The following is a 21145-nucleotide window of genomic DNA, read 5'->3' as shown; positions in this document are numbered from 1 at the left end:
GAAGCCACTCCTCAGTAAAAGGCACATGACAGCCCGCTTGGAGTTTGCTTTGTCATTATGTGTGGGTTGATGAGGAAAAAAACAAATGTAATCCATTTTAGAATAAGGCTGTAACGTAACAATGTGGAAAAAGTCAAGGGGTCTGAATTCTTTCCGAATGCACTGTATATGATCACACTGGTAATATATAATTTGTTGTATTACTCGTGAGGCACAGCTGAGTGAGCATAATTTGCTTCTTTTTTTTGTGGGGGGGGGGGACTGATGGCCTGCATCTGATGGTCAGTCTGAGGGGAGGCTGCCTCTCACCCAATTCACCGTCCCTCCACTCTCCCTCTCTCCGCTGAGAAAAGGGGACACAGTCTTCCAGTTCATTGTGAAAAACAAGTCGCACTGCATTATTTCTGCATCATGCACCAATTCATGTTGTTACACCTATGACCAGAGAAAGTGAAATATTCAATATTAAAAAAGACACAAGCCGCTAATAATAACAACGCAAGCTTATCGGAACACTTTGCTATACTCATTCATTGCAGCTGCAGTGCTGGTTGTAGTGTGAGTGGAAGTAGGGATAAACACGCATTTTATGGCTTATAAAAGTGTTGAACAAATCAAATCAAATCAAATTTTATTGGTCACATGCGCCGAATACAACAGGTGCAAACATTACAGTGAAATGCTTACTTACAGCCCTTAACCAACAGTGCATTTATTTTTAACAAAAAAAGTAAAAATAAAACAACAAAAAAAGTGTTGAGAAAAAAAAGAGCAGAAGTAAAATAAAATAACAGTAGGGAGGCTATATATACAGGGGGGTACCGTTGCAGAGTCAATGTGCGGGGGCACCGGCTAGTTGAGGTAGTGAGGTAATATGTACATGTGGGTAGAGTTAAAGTGACTATGCATAAATAATTAACAGTAGCAGCAGCGTAAAAAGGATGGGGTGGGGGGGCAGTGCAAATAGTCTGGGTAGCCATGATTAGCTGTTCAGGAGTCTTATGGCTTGGGGGTAGAAGCTGTTGAGAAGTCTTTTGGACCTAGACTTGGCACTCTGGTACCGTTTGCCGTGCGGTAGCAGAGAGAACAGTCTATGACTAGGGTGGCTGGAGTCTTTGACAATTTTGAGGGCCTTCCTCTGACACCGCCTGGTATAGAGGTCCTGGATGGCAGGAAGCTTGGCCCCAGTGATGTACTGGGCCGTACGCACTACCCTCTGTAGTGCCTTGCGGTCGGAGGCCAAGCAGTTGCCATACCAGGCGGTGATGCAACCAGTCAGGATGCTCTCGATGGTGCAGCTGTAGAATTTTTTTGAGGATCTGAGGACCCATGCCAAATCTTTTCAGTCTCCTGAGGGGGAATAGGCTTTGTCGTGCCCTCTTCACGACTGTCTTGGTGTGTTTGGACCATGATAGTTCGTTGGTGATGTGGACACCAAGGAACTTGAAGCTCTCAACCTGTTCCACTACAGCCCCGTCGATGAGAATGGGGGCGTGCTCAGTCCTCTTTTTTTTCCTGTAGTCCACAATCATCTCCTTTGTCTTGGTCACGTTGAGGGAGAGGTTGTTGTCCTGGCACCACACTGCCAGGTCTCTCATCATTGTCGGTGATCAGGCCTACCACTGTTGTGTCGTCGGCAAACTTAATGATGGTGTTGGAGTCGTGCCTGGCCATGCAGTCATGGGTGAACAGAGAGTACAGGAGGGGACTGAGCACGCACCCCTGAGGGGCCCCCGTGTTGAGGATCAGTGTGGCAGATGTGTTGTTACCTACCCTTACCACCTGGGGGCGGCCCTTCAGGAAGTCCAGGATCCAGTTGCAGAGGGAGGTGTTTAGTCCCAGGATCCTTAGCTTAGTGATGAGCTTAGAGGGCACTATGGTGTTGAATGCTGAGCTGTAGTCAATGAATAGCATTCTCACGTAGGTGTTCCTCTTGTCCAGGTGGGAAAGGGCAGTGTGGAGTGCATTAGAGATTGCATCATCTGTGGATCTGTTGGGGCGGTATGCAAATTGGAGTGGGTCTAGGGTTTCTGGGATAATGCTGTTGATGTGAGCCATGACCAGCCTTTCAAAGCACTTCATGGCTACAGACGTCAGTGCTACGGGTCGGTAGTCATTTAGGCAGGTTATCTTAGAGTCCTTGGGCACGGGGACTATGGTGGTCTGCTTGAAACATGTTGGTATTACAGACTCAGTCAGGGACATGTTGAAAATGTCAGTGAAGACACTTGCCAGTTGGTCAGCACATGCTCGGAGTACACGTCCTGGTAATCCGTCTGGCCCTGCGGCCTTGTGAATGTTGACCTGCTTAAAAGTCTTACTCACATCGGCTACGGAGAGCGTGATCACATAGTCATCCGGAACAGCTGGTGCTCTCATGCATGCTTCAGTGTTGCTTGCCTCGAGCCGAGCATAGAAGTGGTTTAGCTCGTCTGGTAGGCTTGTGTCACTGGGCAGCTCGCGGCTGTGCTTCCCTTTGTAGTCTGTAACAGTTTTCAAGCCCTGCCACATCCGGCGAGCGTCAGAGCCAGTGTAGTACGATTCAATCTTAGTCCTGTATTGACTCTTTGCCTGTTTGATGGTTCGTCGGAGGGCATAGCGGGATTTCTTATAAGCGTCCGGGTTAGAGTCCCGTTCCTTGAAAGCGGCAGCTCTACCCTTTAGCTCAGTGCGGATGTTTCCCTGTAATCCATGGCTTCTGGTTGGGGTATGTACGTCACGGTCACTGTGGGGGACGACATCATCGATGCACTTATTGATGAAGCCAGTGACTGATGTGGTGTACTCCTCAATGCTGTCTGAAGAATCCCGAACATGTTCCAGTCTGTGCTAGCAAAACAGTCCTGTAGCTTAGCATCTGCGTCATCTGACCACTTTTTTATTAACCGAAAGTCACTGGTGCTTCCTGCTTTAGTTTTTGCTTATAAGCAGGAATCAGGAGGATAGAGTTATGGTCAGATTTGCCAAATGGAGGGCGAGGGAGAGTTTTGTATGCGTCTCTGTGTGTGGAGTAAAGGTGGTCAAGAGTTTTTTTTCCTCTGGTTGCACATTTAACATGCTGGTAGAAATTAGGTAGAACGGATTTAAGTTTCCCTGCATTAAAGTCCCCGGCCACTAGGAGCGCTGCATCTGGATGAGCGTTTTCCTGTTGATTTATGGCCTTGTACAACTCATTCAGTGCAATCTTAATGCCAGCATTGGTTTGTTGTGGTAAATAGACAGCTATGAAAAATATAGATGAAAACTCTCTTGGTAAATAGTGTGGTCTACAGCTTATCATAAGATACTCTACCTCAGGCGAGCAAAACCTCGAGACTTCCTTAGTATTTGATTTTGTGCACCAGCTGTTGTTTACAAATATACACAGACCGCCACCCCTTGTCTTACCGGAGTCAGCCGTTCTATCCTGCCGATGTAGCGTATAGCCCGCTAGCTGTATGTTATCATTGTCGTCGTTCAGCCACGACTCGGTGAAACATAGGATATTACAGTTTTTAATGTAGGTTGTTGTTCAAAGTGTTGACAGTGCTGAATAACAACTTTAACATGAACTTTCTCATAAAAACAGCAGCTCTTTGCTGTATTTGTTGAGTCTCTCTCTAGTCATGGTTTTAACAGTTTTGAAATCTCACAGTATCAACTTTGCTGTGTGTTCAAGGCTTCTTTTTACAGTCTATGGCGCTGTGAAGACAGTGATCTGAGCTATCTGATTGGCCAGCAGTAGGCCATAGGTGCACTTGATTTGCTCTCTGGGCCTGCTGGGTAGGCGGAGTTCTACCTTCAGACACAAGAAATGGTTCAAAATGGGAACACTGCCTTCCCGGCATTAGGGCTTCTGAATCAAGTGTACCTACCGCCAACAGCGCGAAACTAATACAAAAAATAGGAATGCAAGGCTTTATCGTTGGGTTTTTTACAGAAATGTTTGGTGATCGACTAGGAATGCCTTGGAGATCGTTGGTGACCACTGATCTAAGGCAAAGATACTTATAGGTTTCCGCTTTCATCTGTATCTGTTGTTAGCTAGTAACTGGCTAGTTAGGTCGGCTGCCAGCATGGTTTTGCTTGACATGGGCGTCTTCAAAGAACCGCCAGTCAAGTTGAGCTCCCCGCCCACTCTGCCTACTGCTCCCTGCCCACTCAGTTTGTCTTTACAGACTTCCTGTTAGTTTAACATGAGAGAAAAAGTAAATTTTCTCACATTTTTAGCATTTTTATCTGGAAAACATATTATGGGTAATGTTTTAGTCACTCAAAAGGCTATTTTACATGGGAATCAGAATGGCTGTTCGGGACCCTTTAAACCACACCAGGAGACCATTTTTGAGGTCTGGGAAAAATACATATTTTAATTGGGAGGGGTCCTTTAATTAAATTGTGCACCTAGCAAGAGACCGTTATTTGGCTAGCTGTGTTTCTGTAGTCTACTGTAGTGTACTAGTGTTGCACAGTATACCAAACCTTTTTCAATACTGCACAGAAGTTAACACACTTGAATAATTCGACACGCCATGTAGAAATTTTGAAACTGTTCATTACTGTTCGCAAAACAATGTCCATACAGGCTAGAACACTTAATGCAAGAAGATACCGGTAGCTTCCAACTTTCCTTGCTAGCTGACAGCTAAACATTCACTACCCTAGTACTTTGTTTGTGATAATATGCAATGTGCCTGTGTGTGTGTCTCGTCAGTCCCCGCTGTTCCATAAGGTGTATTTTTATCTGTTTTAAAAAATATGATTCTACTGCTTGTCCTCTGTAGCTCAATTGGTAGAGCATGGCGCTTATAACGCCAGGGTAGTGGGTTCGATCCCCGGGACCACCCATACGTAAAAATGTATGCACACATGACTGTAAGTCGCTTTGGATAAAAGCGTCTGCTAAATGGCATATTATTATTATTAACCTGATGTGGAATAGAGTTCCGTGTAGCCATGGCTCTATGTAGTACTGTGCGCCTCCCATAGTCTGTTCTTGACTTGGGGATTGTGGAGAGACCTTTGGTGGCATGGCTTGTTGGGTATGCATTGGTGTCCGAGCTGTGTGCTAGTAGTTTAAACAGACACCTCGGTGTATTCAGCATGTGTTATGATGAGTTTATCTGGCATCAAGTAATTCAGTATGCAAGAAGATACTTAAACACTTATATGGAGAGCTGATGCAAAGTATTTAATATTACGGTACTGGATTCAGCTTAACGAACGGCACGTGAGTTGCCCCTCGTTATCTGAATGAAAGGCATACAAAATATCTCAGTTTATATACTGCTTTACAAGCTAATTCTATCCAACAGTTGTCAACCATTATTGAGTGTCACTCCTCACCACAATAGTATCACCCTATATGGTATCGTGTTGCACCCTAGTCAGGATATTCCATCACGTACTCCTTCTAAGATTAGCACCAGTGGCCCCCCAGCTATCTTGGCACGCATACCTTCTGGCACGCACCAGTGACAGAAATAAATACATGGAATGTCCTCATCCTCAAAATCCTATGCAGCTCACAATATCAAACATTAACAAACCCTGTATAAAAGACGTAATATCAGCATGTCAACACTTCTTACAAAAACAAGTAGTGATGAAGTCAATCTCACCTCCGCTCTGTAAGCTGCTCCACGAGACAACCAGTTGTTTGAGATGCGCACTCCTGCTGCCCAAAGTCGCACGTGATAAATAATCTACATTAAAAAACAAATAACCGCATCGGGAATTAATCTGTATAGCATTAATTTTAAAAAAAATTCACTGGCCCAAGCAGGCCACTGACATGGATGGTTGACTGGCACGGAGGGTTTATAAAACCTCCGCGGGCCACCGGGCAGCCCTGTATGTCGAGCCCTGATGTGAAAAGAAAATATCAGCGCACAGTATGGTTTGGGTCAGCACGGTACCTGTGAGTAAATGTCTATACATGAGAAAATACCTTGGACATATTTTTCTGTCCACAGGACACACCTGGCCAATTGCATTTGGCTTAGGAACAGTGCTTGGCATGGCATACACAAACTGTCGGAATGATCTGAGAGCACCATATCTACTTCAGAGAAACATTAAGGTCAGTATAAGAATCCTTGCACATTTCGTATTGAGGATGTGGTACAAATGCATAGTATATTGGATCAACATTCAACATCATATCATGCATTAATGTTCTTGCATAATGTACAGAGATGTAAATCCAAATGAAAACTGACTCCATTTTATCTTCACTCTTTTCCTCACAGGAGCAGTAGCCACACGTCAGCGACAAACTGTATTTTTTTGGATGCCCATCATTTGCACTGACCTCCAGCCAGACTAATTTATTTCTGTGGGTCGACCCTTCCATACATATTCATATAATTTTTACGTGCCTGAACAGGACAGTGTGTGTTTATTCAATAAAATAATTGTAAAATAAGGAAAATGTAGGTTTTTGAAGGTAGACAAAATTACGTTGCCACGAGCAGCACCGCAGATATTGCGATAGCGAGATGCAAGACTTCGCTCTCACACAGTCACACACAGTATCTGCGTATGTGCAGGGGTTCGCTTCACACTTACAACATGGTAGGTACGGGACCATAACAGCGGAGAAGTTTAGCCTTGCGCTTCAACGCTCTTATTGTTGCGGAAATTGACCCATTATGCTGTTTACTTTGTGCATCTACGTCATATAGCTGAATCTACCTTTAAAACAGCTGATTAGATGTGTTGTGTGTTATATCATAGAGTGAAATAGAAGATACATCAACAATGCAAAACCGGCATTAATTTGTGCGGATACAAACACTTCCATGGAAGCACATTTTGTACTCATTAGCATTCAAGTGCCCTCCGACTAAGCCGACTAATTTACCTTGTCTTAGAATCCATTATAAACGGTGTCTGAGAATCTGCATAATTGTCTGAAACACAACGTTCTTGACATCCTTGACTTTTACTTAGTCTATTGTTAAGATGTTAACATTGAAGGACAAAAAGCTATTAGTAGTTCTGTGGAAAATGCAGCTTTATGCTATTATTCAATAAGTAAGTGAAATAAATATGATAAACCACATATACCCACAGCATTGAATAGAACACAATTTAACAATTATATATACCATAAACTGTTTTCACGCGCTACAAGGAAAATATGAGTCAATACATTTCCAACTTTTTTCACAGAGATAATTTAGAATGTCACAACAAGCACTGGCTATTAAATGAAATTGTACAACAGATGTACAGTGTATAAAGCCCACACTGCCTCAAGCCAACTTTTTTTCACAGAGATAATGCAGAATGTCACATCAAGCACTGGTTATTAAATGAAATTGTACAGTGTATAAAGCCCACACTGCCTCCAGCCACCCTAGTTATAGACTGTTCTCTCTGCTACCGCACGGCAAGCGGTACCGGAGCGCCAAGTCTAGGTCCAAGAGGCTTCTAAACAGCTTCTATCCCCAAGCCATAAGACTCCTGAACATCTAATCAAATGGCTACCCAGACTATTTGCTTTGCCCCCCTCTTTTACGCTGCTGCTACTCTCTGTCTATTATCTATGCAAAGTCACTTTAATAACTCTACCTACATGTACATATTACCTCAATAACATCGACTAACCGGTGCCCCCGCACATTGACTAGGTACCGGTACCCCCTGTATATAGCATCGCTATTGTTAGTTTTACTGCTGCTCTTTAATTATTTGTTACTTTTATTTCGTATTATTTTCTATTGTATTTTTTTGTGTGATTTTTTGTTGTTGTTGGTATTCTTTCATAAAACTGCATTGTTGGTTAAGGGCTTGTAATTAAGTATTTCACTGTAAGGTCTACACCTGTTGTATTCGTCGCATGTGACAAATAAAATGTGATTTGATTTGATTTGCTGTGATACAGAATTTGCATCACCTATCTGTGAATTTGCACCAGCATGTATTAGCAGCTCAATGCTTAGACACGCTCCTTCCCCGGGAGCAGAACGCTCTTGCTGGGAGGCGCGCTGGAGTGGCCGGCATGGGGATTATCAGGAGCGGGGAGCCAGAGGTAACCCCACAGCAACCATGATACCTGTAGTGCACTTGTGGCCAGAGCCTTGCTTACAAATGACAGCCTCACAGTGGTGTTTATTCTATTCAAGAAAAAGGCTTGAGATTCACACATCACAGGGAGCAGCAAATAGACTTCACACCGCTCACTCACTCACTCTCTCTCTCTCACACACACACACACACACACACAATGCAATACCATTAACCTTGTGTGTGTAGTAAAGAATATCTTGGATAATTTATTTTTCCCTCTTCTCGCATTTCGTCTCTGCATTTGTGCTCCCATGTTGTAGCCCACCTCTCAATTTCCCCTCCCCAAGCGAGTGTCATCGTGACGCACTGACAGCCTCTGAATTGCTCACACTGGCTCCAACGCTGAGAAGAAGCAGGACTATTTGACACGATGGAGAGATGAAAACGGTGTCTTCACTTCTGATCGCAGTGTCAACAGGAGATTTTCACACTTAGGAGAGAGAAATGACTCACGGGCCTCTCTGTTAACCTTGGGAAGAAGTGGTGAATGGATGATCAAAACAGGACCTCAGTGGCTTCACTTTATTCTCCTCAAGTGTCAGGAAAGCTTCAGCAGCACTAACAAGCACCAGAAGTCACATACATTTTGTGCTTCACAGCAACTTTTCGTCTTCACAGACTGGGAGAGGAACAGGGAAGCTCTCACATTGACCAATGTCAACCACCGCTATGGGTGACTCTGCCTTAACTGGCTTAGAGGCAGCAGGTGTGGATGCTGTTAACCCTTTAGGGAGCTCCAATGGCAGCTTGTCCACGAGCAGTGCCTGGGGCATCAGTGGCAGCGGTCCGTGGCTGTTGGCGTGCTTGTTAACCCTCATCATCCTGATGACGGCTTGTGGCAACACACTGCTGATCGCTCTGGTGTTTGCCCAACGCTCCTTACGCAACACCTCCAACTGTTTCCTAGTGTCTCTCTTCCTGTCGGACCTGATGGTGGCGCTGGTGGTGATGCCGCCAGCCATGCTCAACGTGCTGTGCGGGGCCTGGGTGTTGTCACCGGGCTTTTGCCCTGTGTGGCTCTGCTTCGATGTCATGTGCTGCAGTGCCTCCATTCTCAACCTATGTGTGATCAGCCTGGACCGCTACCTCCTCATCATCTCGCCGCTGCGCTACAAGCAGAGGATGACCCTTCCCCGGGCCCTGCTTCTGGTGGGAGGGACCTGGGGTCTGGCTGCCCTCGCCTCCTTCTTGCCCATCAAGATGAACTGGCACAGCTTGGGTCACCGGAGTGGGCATTCCCCAATGCACGGGGCTGGCAGTGCCAACATCAGCACATACCCAGAGCTAAGTTTGCAGTACCCCGCCTCCTACTTCCAGCTGTCGCCCTCCGATGGCCTGTCCTTCCAGTGTCGTCTGCGGGTCACCCTGCCCTTCGCCCTGGTGGCGTCCGTTCTAACCTTCTTCCTGCCATCCAGCGCCATCTGCTTCACCTACTGTCGAATTCTCCTGGTGGCAAGGAGACAGGCGAGGCGGGTGGCGGCGCTAACTCACCCTCCGCACCCGCAACATTTGCCCAGGGGCCCTTCTCAGCCTCCCTCACCAGGTGGGGGCGCCATGGGACATGCTCAGCATGACAGAGAAGACTACAGTCATCAGGAGCGCTCTATGTCACGTCAAGTACCGGTGAGAGGGAGAGGGGAGTTGTAGAGGAAATTAAGGGAGATACATTGAGACTACATCCCAATGCTGTGTAAACTGTCACTGCATGATCACTGTGTGCCTGGATAGGTTTCCACCATGATGCCTTCTCTGCCTCTCAGATTAGTTGGGTCGTTCCACGAAAAGAGTGCATTTTGCGTCCCTTTGATATTTTAATAGCAATTGTGCACCAATATTGAATTGTAAAAAAGCCTATATATTAAATGTAGACCACATTGAGAATTCAATTAATCTGATATTTTTAATATTCTACATTTTGACGTCCCTCCATGCACTCTCTATGACTTCTGGAAGATTTTAACCCACTTAACCCCAAAATGTCTCCCAAGTTTTCACCATCATTGTAAAGCCATAGTTATTTTGTTGCTTTGACAAAGTCGTTCCTGAAGATTATTATTTATTCATGTGATTAGTGATTCATTTAAGTCTGTGCCTCATTTTAAGGTCAACCCTGTTACGTTAACTGAACTCTCATTTTAATAAGGTGAAACTATTGCTTAAAAAAATAAAATAATAGTCAAATCATAGTGTGAGCTAATTCTACAATTTTGGGCCATTTTCTGGTGTTTTCTGGTGGAAAACTGACCTGGTCGAGCATAAAGCGTCAACCCTGTTACCCATAGATAGAGAAGCTAGAAATGTTTTAACAATAAATAAATAAAATTAAATGCCACTCCCTGTTTCACACAAGGGGATTTATGGTTGATTTAAGATGAAGTCGTCAACTCTTTCGATCAACCCTGTTACTTTATTTGGCACTTAATAGGCACTTACTATAGTAAACATTTTGATTGAACCACTTGAGATGGGAAAACATGTTTTTAATGAAGTTGAACATGTGCTCTTTATGATAGAATGTTAAAATGAGGTGAAATTAAATGGGGGGGTTTCAAAGTTACACTGCTTAAAAGGTACCAAATTGGTGGAATGACCCACTTGTCATGAAGGAAAAGAAATGTGGTGATCTAGCTAAAATAATTAGGACACGGCCATTGATTTGGGAGATTAATCAAGAAGGTGAGATTAAAGAGCGACTGAACACGCCTATTGGCACGTGTGTTTTTCTGTTGCTCATTTGAAAAACTAGATCTCCGTTTTTCAAGTGTTTCCTGACCATTCCGCATTTGGTTATGATGTTTGTCCCCCATGGGACACTGTAGACGTGGAAGCGTATTTAACTTCCTCAAAATCCCCAGAATTAATATAAAATAACTCAAGAAATCTGTAGTAAATCTTGACGTTTTTGCAGAGGATGTTTTAGTTGCACAATTTTACATCTAAGGTGTTTGGTGCAGTATTTCTGAAGTGAAAAAATGTGCTACGTGTTGTCTTATGCAAACAAAGTCGGAGCTGCTGGGGCAGGTCTGTCTCACTGTATATGCTAGTGGATAGAGAGCAATCACCGCAGCTGTTCACCCCATGTTAGTGGGCAAATGGACATCGTCAAATCAAAACCTAACCTTCATTTACCCGTTGTGATGCACGGATGTTCCAAACTTCGTTTTAAACTACTTAATTTATGACCAAAATGATCCTATTTACACTTGTAGTCAATTTTGACACTAGAATAACTGTTTGACTCATTTCGACTCATGTAGGCCGTTTTCAAAGGGATTCGTTGCTTTTTAAAGGCAGTCGCTCTTTAAAGGTGGAGTGGGTGGGTTACAGTGCCTTCAGAAAGTATGCATACCCTTTGACTTATTCCACATTTTATTGTGTTACAGCCTGAATTCAAAATTGATTACATGTTTTCTTTCTCCCATCTACACACAATACCCCATAATGACTAAATGAAGAAATGTTTTATAATTTTTGAAAATGAAATACATACAGTGCTGCTTGAAAGTATGTGAACCCCTTGTGCAATTACCGATTTTTTTTCAGTTTTTACCATGAAATCTTCATTTAATCAGAACCAGTCTTTTTGATCTGACATAACAGGTTTATATTTACCAATACCATATGTTGGTGTAGAGGAAATAATGTGTGTAGTAGAAAAACAAAATTAAAAAGGAATTAGTGCAGGTGCAAAAATAAGTGAACCCCAAATTGCATTGGTTAAATCAAGTAGGTAAGTAGAATCAGGTGGGTAAATAATTAGCTACCAAATGAACCAATCAAAGGAGACATCGTTAGGAAAGAGTTTGGGCGGGACTCTGATAAATAGAGATAAGAAACCTGGTCAGTTTGGTGTTACCCATCCAGGTGAATGCAAAGCACAACATGCCGAGAGGAAAGGAGATCTCAGAGGACATCAGGACGAGGATTGTGAGAGCATGTCAGTCTGGGGAAGGCTATAAAATAATCTCAAAAAGATTTGAGCTCCATCAGTCCACTGTGAGGTAAATCATTTACAAATGGAGAGCATTTAACATGACAGCATCTCGGCTTGAAGTGGACGCCCTTCAAAAATATCCCCAAGAACAATAATAATTCAGATAAAAGCCAACCCAAACATAACATCTAGAGATTTGCAGACTTCCTTGCTGCATCTCAGGTGACTGTGCATGCTTCAACAATAAGAACACTGAATCAAAATGCCATTCATGGGAGGGTTGCTAGGAAAAAGCCTCTGCTGTCAAAAAATAACCAAACTGGCCGTCTTAACTTTGCCATAGACCATCTGGACAAACCTAAAGGTTTCTGGAAGTCCATTCTCTGGACCTATGAGTCCAAAATTGACCTTTTTGGTCACAATCAACACCGCTATGTTTGGCGAAAACCCAACACTGCCTACCACCAAAATAACCTTATCCCAACAGTCAAGATGGGAATGTCAAGATCTGGGGCTGCTTTTCCTCCTCTGGACCTGGACGAGTCCACATCATTAAGGGAACCATGAATTCTGAGGTATACCAGGAGATTCTTGAACAGAACGTCAGGCAATCAGTCAAGGAGCTAAAGCTAGGCTGAAAATGGGTCTTCCAACAAGACGACCCAAAGCATTCAAGCAAATCTACCAAAGAATGGCTTAGGAGAAAGAATATTTGTGTTTTGGATTGGCCAAGTCAAAGTCCTGACCTAAATCCAATCGAGATGCTGTGGCAGGACCTGAAGCAGGCAGTTCATGCCAGACACCCCTCAAACCTCACTCAATTGGCTGAGTTCTGTAAGGAGGAGTGGGCAAAAATCCCTCAAAACAGATGTCAGAGACTGATTACTGGCTATAGGAGACATTTAGTCCAAGTTATTGCTGCTAATGGAGGTGCCACAAGCCATTGACTGAAGGGGTTCACATTTTTGCACACATCAAATCTGAGTTTCTGTTAAATAAACCACTTTTGTTAAATAAAAAATGAAAATATCAAATCATTTTATTTGTCATTTACTTGGAATGTCTTTATTACGAATTGGGGTTTAGATAAGGATTTTATGTTCATTTTAATATTTTATAGCAAAATAATGACCAGCCCTGTAGGGTTCACATACTTTCAAGCAGCACTGTATGTATTCACACCCCTGAGTCATTACTTTGTAGAAGACAGCTTTGAGTTGTCTTGGGAATGTCTATCAGCTTTGCACATCTGGATTTGGGGATGTTCTACCATTCTTCCTTTGCCGCAATCTTCAAGTCTTTCCACATATTTTCAATGGGATTCAATTCTGGGCTTTGGCTGGGCCACTCAAGGACTTTCACATTCTTGTTCAGAAGCCATTCCAGCATTGCCTTGGCTGTAAGCTTGGGGTCATTGTCCTGTTGGAATGTAAATCTTCGCCCCCAGTCTAAGGTAGTTTGCACTCTGAAGCAGGTTCTCATCAAGGATTTGCCTTTATTTGGCTCCATTCATTTTCCTCTCTATCCTTACCAGTGTCCCAGTCCCTGCTGCTGAAAAGCATCTGCATAGCATGATGCTGCCACCACCATGCTTCACTGTATGAATGGTGTTAGACGGGTGATGAGCTGTGCCTGGTTTTCTCCAGACATACTGCTTTGCATTCAGGCCAAAACGTAACATTTTTGTCTCATCATACCATAGAATCTTTTGCCTTAGGCTCTGAGTCTTTCACGTGCCTTTTTGCAAACTCCAGGCGTGCTGTCATGTGCCTTTTTCTCAGGAGTGGCTTCCGTCTGGCCACTCTCCCATAAAGGCCAGATTGGTGAAGTGTTTAGAGATTGTTGTCCTTCTGGCAGGTTCTGGATAGTCTGGATAGTTCCATATTTTTTCAATTTCTCAATGATGGAGAACACTTTGTTCTTAGAAACGTTCAACACTCTAGAAATTGTTTTATACCCTTCCCCAGATATATGCCTCATCACAATTCTATGTCAGAGATCTACGGACAGTTCCTTGGACTTCATGGTATAGTTTCTGCTCTGACATACACTGTCAACTGTGGGACCATATATAGACAGGTGTGTTTCTTTCTAAATCATGTCCTAACAATTGGCCACAGGTGGACTCCAATCAAGTTGTACTGACATCTCAAGGATGATGAAAGCAAATTGGATGCACCTGAGCACAGTTTGAAGTGTCATAGCAAAGGGGTGTGAATACATACGTAAATTAGATTTCTGTATTTCTTTTTCAAATACATTTGCAAAGATTTATAAAAAACATGTTTTTACTTTGTCATTATGGGCTATTGGGTGAGAAAAAATACATATTTAATCCATTTTGAATTCAGGCATTCAGGGGTATGAATACTTTCTGAAAGCACTGTAGGTAAGCGAGTGTTTATGTGTGTGAGAGTTGTCCTTGCCACTGCACTCGTTGATCTCCACTCTATTAAAGTGAGGTGGGCAGCTGAGGAATTGACACACTGAATACAAAATTGTCTTTCATCCACTAAAATAAATTAAACTGAATAGTGAAATAAGTGAAAGACCATTTAAGTTGAAAGATGGGAAAGAGCTTGAAATTCAGAAATGAAACATGATTAAAAAACATCTGAAAGAGACAGAGGGAGGGACGATGGCGCCTGTTGAAGGAGAAGTGGTAGTTAGAATAAATGGCACAGACCTTGCATTGTATTTATGTAGTCAAGGGCCTGCGTCTACACTCCTGAGATTGAGTGCCGAGGACAGTAATTCATAGCAATGTTGTTCCACGCAGAGACTTTTCAATGTATTCAGCAACATGTCACATCTCTTTCAATGTGATGATTACATCTTGTGAAATGCAAGCGTTAACTTTTTTCAGAGACTCTTCGACAATATCAGGCCAAGGATGCATCTAAAGTGTGTCTTCTTCTCTTGAAAGCAATGTGGTGGAAGCTATAGTTTATTTTATGTTGCCACTACAGTTATAAAACCTAAGTATTTACATGGTAGCTCTTAAGGACAGTGTAAGTGCACATTGTTACATACAGTTCCTTGCAAAAGTATTCATGCCCTTTGGCGTTTTTCCTATTTTGTTGCATTACAACCTGTAATTTAAATTGATTTTTATTTGGATTTCATGTAATGGACATATACAAAATAGTCCAAATTGATTTAGTGAAATAAACAAATATTAATAACGGAAAAGTGGTGCGTGCATATGTATTCACCCCCTTTGCTATGAAGCCCCTAAAAAAGATCTGGTGCAACCAATTACCTTCAGAAGTCACATAATTAGTTAAATAAAGTCCAACTGTGTGCAATTTAAGTGTCACATGATCTCAGTATATATACACCTGTTCTGAAAGGCCCCAGAGTCTGCAACACTACTTAGCAAGGGGCACAACCAAGCAAGCGGCACCATAAAGACCAAGGAGCTCTCCAAACAGGTCAGGGACAAAGTTGTGGAAAAGTACAGATCAGGGTTGGGTTTTAAAAAATTATCAGAAACTTTGAACATCCCACGGAGCACCATTAAATCTATTATTAACAAATGAAAAGAATATGGCACCACAACAAACCTGCCAAGAGAGGGCCGCCCACCAAAACTCACGGACCAGGCAAGGAGGGCATTAATCAGAGAGGCAACAAAGATACCAAAGATAACCCTGAAGGAGCTGCAAAGCTCCTCAGCTGAGATTGGAGTATCTGTCCATAGGACCACTTTAAACCGTACACTCCACAGAGCTGGGCTTTACGGAAAAGTGGCCAGAAAAAAGCCATTGCTTAAAGAAAAAAATCAGCAAACACGTTTGGTGTTCGCCAAAAGGCATGTGGGAGACTCCCCAAACATATGGAAGAAGGTACTCTGGTCAGATGAGACTAAAATTGAGCTTTTTGGCCATCAAGGAAAACGCTATGTCTGGCGCAAACCCAACACCTCTCATCACCCCGAGAACACCATCCCCACAGTGAAGCATGGTGGTGGCAGCATCATGCTGTGGGGATGCTTTTCATCGGCAGGGACTGGGAAACTGGTCAGAATTGAAGGAATGATGGATGGCGCTAAATACAGGGAAATTCTTGAGGAAAACCTGTTTCAGTCTTCCAGAGATTTGAGACTGGGACGGAGGTTCACCTTCCAGCAGGTGGTATGACTTAAAGATTGCTGTACACCAGCGGAACCCATCCAACTTGAAGGAGCTGGAGCAGTTTTGCCTTGAAGAATGGGAAAAAATCCCAGTGGAGACATACCCCAAGAGACCTGCAGCTGTAATTGCTGCAAAAGGTGGCTCTACAAAGTATTGACTTTTGGGGGGCGGGGGGGTGAATAGTTATGCATGCTCAAGTTTAGTTTGTTTCACAATAAAAAATATTTTGCATCTTCAAAGTGGTAGGCATGTTGTGTAAATCAAATGATACAAACCCCCCCAAAAAACAATTTTAATTCCAGGTTGTAAGGCAACAAAATAGGAAAAATGCCAAGGGGGGTGAATACTTTCGCAAGCCACTGTAGTACTTATAGCTATTTATACCTGTTTGCTGTTTCTACACAATGAACTTTCTACGCATTAGATTTGTACTCACCCTGGAATTGTTTTAATTCCATTGAGTTCATTTGAAAATCCTTGAAAATGTTCATGCCGCAAACGTGTGTAACAGTTTTAAGAATCATATAACAATGTGGACCTGTAGCTACCATGTACATTTAAATAAATACCTAGGTTTTTGGACACATTGTGACGCAGTCCTTGTCTCTGACTGCCCTGTCTGTCCCTCTGTCCTCAGTTGTCGGTGAACAGCGAGCGGCGGCTGGCCCACAGGCAGGGCCGGAGGGCAGTGAAGGCCAGTCTGACCCTGGGAGTTCTGCTGGGCCTCTTCTTCAGCGCCTGGCTGCCCTTCTTCATCACCAACATGGCCCAGGTCAGTGACTCAGACTAGGTCAGCCTCTGGATTAAAGGGATAGTTCAGTGATTTAAGCAATATATCCCTTTAATGTCAAGCTTGGAAGAGTATACATGTTCTCCTGAAATTCTAGTGAAATCTCAATTTCCAAACTTGCACTTTACGTCCATATTAATAAATGAAATTGGCTTATAAGATGCGCAATCAAATCTGGCCATTATTTTTTCTTTATCAATGATGTTGTGCCTTGTTGCAGTGTTTGCAGTAAACTTTTTGATTCAAAGGACTCCCTTAACATCTTAAATCGAGGGATTTTCAGGAAAAACGATGAGCCAAAACACTATGGGATCAGCTAGCTGCTCTGAGCTGAGACTAATAGAAATCTTTCAATTGGTTGCTGCTCATATTCTCAGGATCAAAACTTGCAAACCACATGTTTGTCTATCTATTCTCATTATGTTCATTGTGTACAGCCTATTCATTTACATTAATTCCCTGTATTACAGAACCTGGACCATATCAATTCAATGTCTGATGCATCGTCTTATAGCAATTAAGCTCCCCTTTGTCTGTGCTTTAACTCTGAGGTTGCCTTATTCCTCTGACTGGGAAAGGTGTCAGCTAAGTGTGTAACATAAAAGGATTTAATCTAAATTGGTAATTATTGTTGTCCTGCTTTCAGGCTTTCAATGATCCAGTCATTTCATTTCCCATCTGTGTCCCTTACTTCACTCCTCCAGAATATAGCAGAGAGAGGGCTCAGTGTGTCTGGCTTCCTCCCCCCTCCCTTCACACTCCATGTGGTATGTGAACACCCACTCACTCACCTCACTCCCTGCCTCCCTCCTTCATCTTGATAATATAGGACACTTTCCTCCAATAGCAGTCTCCTCCCTCTCTCTCTGATATGCCATAGTGAGCCAATGTCCCTAATTTACATTGATATGTTCTACTCAGGCCCAATTACAGTAGGTGATGTACACTGATGAAAAGAGCATTTGAAATATTATTTTCAGTTTTACCTTATTGGCTACATTTTCTGTTGGCTACATACAGTGCCTATCATAAGTATTCAATGCCAAGTGTGCAAAGCTGTCATCAAGGCAAAGGGTGGCTATTGGAAGAATCTCAAATATAAAATATATTTTGATTGGTTTAACACTTTTTGGGTTACTACATGATTCCATGTGTTATTTCATAGTTTTGATGTCTTCACTATTATTCTACAATGTAGAAAATAGTAAAAATAAAGAAAAACCCTTGAATGAGTAGGTGTTCTAAAACTTTTGAACGGTAGTGTATATACATATTGAATAGATATGTCAATACAGAAACACCTTTGGCAGTGATTACAGCTGAGCCTTTTTTGGGTAAGTCTCTAAGCTTTGCACACCTGGATCAATATTTGCCCATTATTCTTTTTTAAATTCTTCAAGCTCTGTCAAGTTGGTATTTTGTATTTTATTCAGATCCCCATTAGCTGTTGTAAAAGCAGCAGCTACTCTTTCTGAGGTCCACACAAAACATGAAATAATACAGAACATTAATAGACAAGAACAGCTCAAGGACATAACTGCTAAATGGCTGTCTAGCAATGATCAACAACCAAATTCTGGGGAAGTGCAAATACAGTGCATTCGGAAAGTATTCAGACCCTTCCCTTTTTCCACATTTTGTTACGTTACCCCCTTATTGTAAAATTGATTTTAAAAAACATTTCCCTCATCAATCTACACACAATACCCCATAATGTATGTTTGCAAATGTATTAAAAATGAAAACCAGATACCTTATTTACATAAGTATTCAGACCCTTTGCTATGAGACTCGAAATTGAGCTCAGTTGCATCCTGTTTCCATTGATCATCCTTGAGATGTCTCTACAACTTGATTGGAGTCCACCTGTGGTAAAGTCCATTGATTGGGCATGATTTGGAAAGGCACACACCTGTCTATATAAGGTCCCACAGTTGACAGTGCATGTCAGAGCAAAAACCAAGGCATGAGGTCGAAGGAATTGTCCATAAAGCTCCGAGACAGGATTGTGTCAAGGCACAGATCTGGGGAAGGGTACAAAAAAAGTTCTGCAGCATTGAAGGTCCCCAAGAACAGTGGCCATCATTCTTCAATGGAAGAAGTTTGGAACCACCAAGACTCTTCCTAGTGTTGGCCGCCCGGCCAAACTGAGCAATCGGGGGAGAAGGGCCTTGGTCAGGGAGGTGACCAAGAACCCGATTGTCACTCTGACAGAGCTCCAGAGTTCCTATGTGGAGATGGGAGAATCTTCCAGGAATCAAATCAAATCAAATTGTTTGTCACATGCGCCGAATACAACAGGTATTCGTGAAATGCTTACTTACAAGCCCTTAACCAACAATGCAGTTCAAGAAAAATATTTACTAAATAAACTAAAGTAAAACATTGTATAAAAAGGACAACCATCTCTGCAGCACTTCACCAATCAGGCCTTTATGGTAGAGTGGCCAGATGGAAACCACTCCTCAGTAAAAGTACAGCCCACTTGGAGTTTTCCAAAAGGCACCTACTAAAGGACTCTCAGACCATGAGAAACAAGATTCTCTGGTCTGATGAAACCAAGATTGAACTCTTTGGCCTGAATGCCAAGCGTCAAGTCTGGAGGAAACCTGGCACCATCCCTACGGTGAAGCATGGTGGTGGCAGCATCATGCTGTGTGGTTGTTTATCAGCAGCAGGGACTGAGAGACTAGTCAGGATCAAGGAAATGATGAATGGAGCAAAGTACAGAGAGATCCTTGATGAAAACCTGCTCCAGAGTGCTCAGGACCTCAGACTGGGGCGAAGGTTAATCTTCCAACAGGACAACGACCCTAAGCACACAGCCAAGACAACGCAGGAGTGGCTTCGGGTCAAGTCTCTGAATGTCCTTGAGTGGCCCAGCCAGAGCCCGGACTTGAACCCGATCAAACATCTTTGGAGACCTCAAAATAGCTGTGCAGCGACGCTCCCCATACAACCTGACAGAGCTTGAGTGGATCTGCAGAGGAGAATGGGAGAAACTCCCCAAATACAGGTGTGCCAAACTTGTAGCGTCCTACCCAAGAAGACTCAAGGCTGTAATCGCTGCCAAAGGTGCTTCAACAATGTACTTATGTAAATGTGATATCCGTTTTTTTTATACATTTGCAAAAATGTCGAAAAACCTGTTTTTGTTTGATCATTATGAGGTATTGTGTATTGTGTGTAGATTGATGAAAACATTTTATTTTAGAATAAGGCTGTAACGGTCTGAATACTTTCCGAATGCACTGTATATCAGGCTTGCCATAACAAAGTGTGTGAATACTTATGCAACCAAGACCTTTTAGTTATACATGTTTTATTAATTTGTAAAGTCATCGGTGACAAAAACAAAATCACAATTAAGTCAATTTCGATCCCACTTTGTAATGCAACAAAATGTGAAAAGAAATCCAAGGGGGGTGAATACTTACGATAGGCACTGTATTTCCGACAAGCTACATATTTCTGATAAGAATACTTTTCATTTGAATGTTTGTTTCACAAAATCTTAATGTTGTGTACATACTGAACACAACCCCAGTGCCTGTCTGTTGCCCTCTCTCTCACCTGTCAGGCGGTATGCGAGTGTGTTCCCCCGGCACTCTTCGAGGCCATCACCTGGCTGGGCTACTGTAACAGCACCATGAACCCCATTATCTACCCGCTGTTCATGCGCGACTTCAAACGGGCCCTGGGGCGGCTGCTGCCCTGCTGCTCCACCCGCTCGCCCCGCAGACCCTCGCCAGAGCTCTCCCTCTGCAACTCTGGTGAGCCCAACCTGCCCACAGAGCCCCCCTCCCTGGCCTCCGACCCCCCACAGCCCCCCGCCACTGCCACAGACGCCGTCAACTTGTTTGACGCAGAGCATGCTGGGATTGAGCTGCCCCTGCTGCTGCCCAATCAGGTGGACACGCTAGACTGAAGGGGAGGATGAAGAAGAGCGCATGAACAGATGCTGTGTTCCATAATGTAATGTATGACCACCAAGAGTACAGGATGTGAAACTTGGCTGATGGGAAAAGTTGGTTGGAGGAAGGTGTGTCTTGTTTAACTCATCAAAGCGGCACTGTGGGTGGTAGCAAGATGGGAAAATAATCTAGAAGGTGTAATTTAGCATACAGGACAGGAGTGGATGAGGAAGAGCTAAGCACTGAGAATCACTTGGTGACTGCATCACTGGGTGACATCACTGTGATAACCATAATCCCCAACAGATGGAATAAT

General features: G+C 43.2%; 1 protein-coding gene across 1 annotated transcript; it reads left to right on the top strand.

Moving 5' to 3' along the window:
* The first annotated feature begins 8724 nt into the window (after nucleotides 1-8724).
* Nucleotides 8725-21130, top strand: htr6 (5-hydroxytryptamine (serotonin) receptor 6). Its single transcript, XM_041844940.2, has 4 exons — nucleotides 8725-9284; nucleotides 9375-9678; nucleotides 16763-16897; nucleotides 20496-21130. The coding sequence occupies exons 1-4, from the start codon at nucleotides 8725-8727 to the stop codon at nucleotides 20841-20843; spliced, it is 1347 nt and encodes a 448-aa protein (XP_041700874.1). The 3' UTR covers nucleotides 20844-21130.
* The last annotated feature ends 15 nt before the right edge of the window (nucleotides 21131-21145 follow it).

This window comes from Coregonus clupeaformis, chromosome 24, assembly GCF_020615455.1.
Source record: "Coregonus clupeaformis isolate EN_2021a chromosome 24, ASM2061545v1, whole genome shotgun sequence".
Classification (NCBI taxonomy): domain Eukaryota; kingdom Metazoa; phylum Chordata; class Actinopteri; order Salmoniformes; family Salmonidae; genus Coregonus; species Coregonus clupeaformis.
Note: the sequence above shows the minus strand (reverse complement) of the source record. Positions and strands in the feature narration are given on the sequence as shown.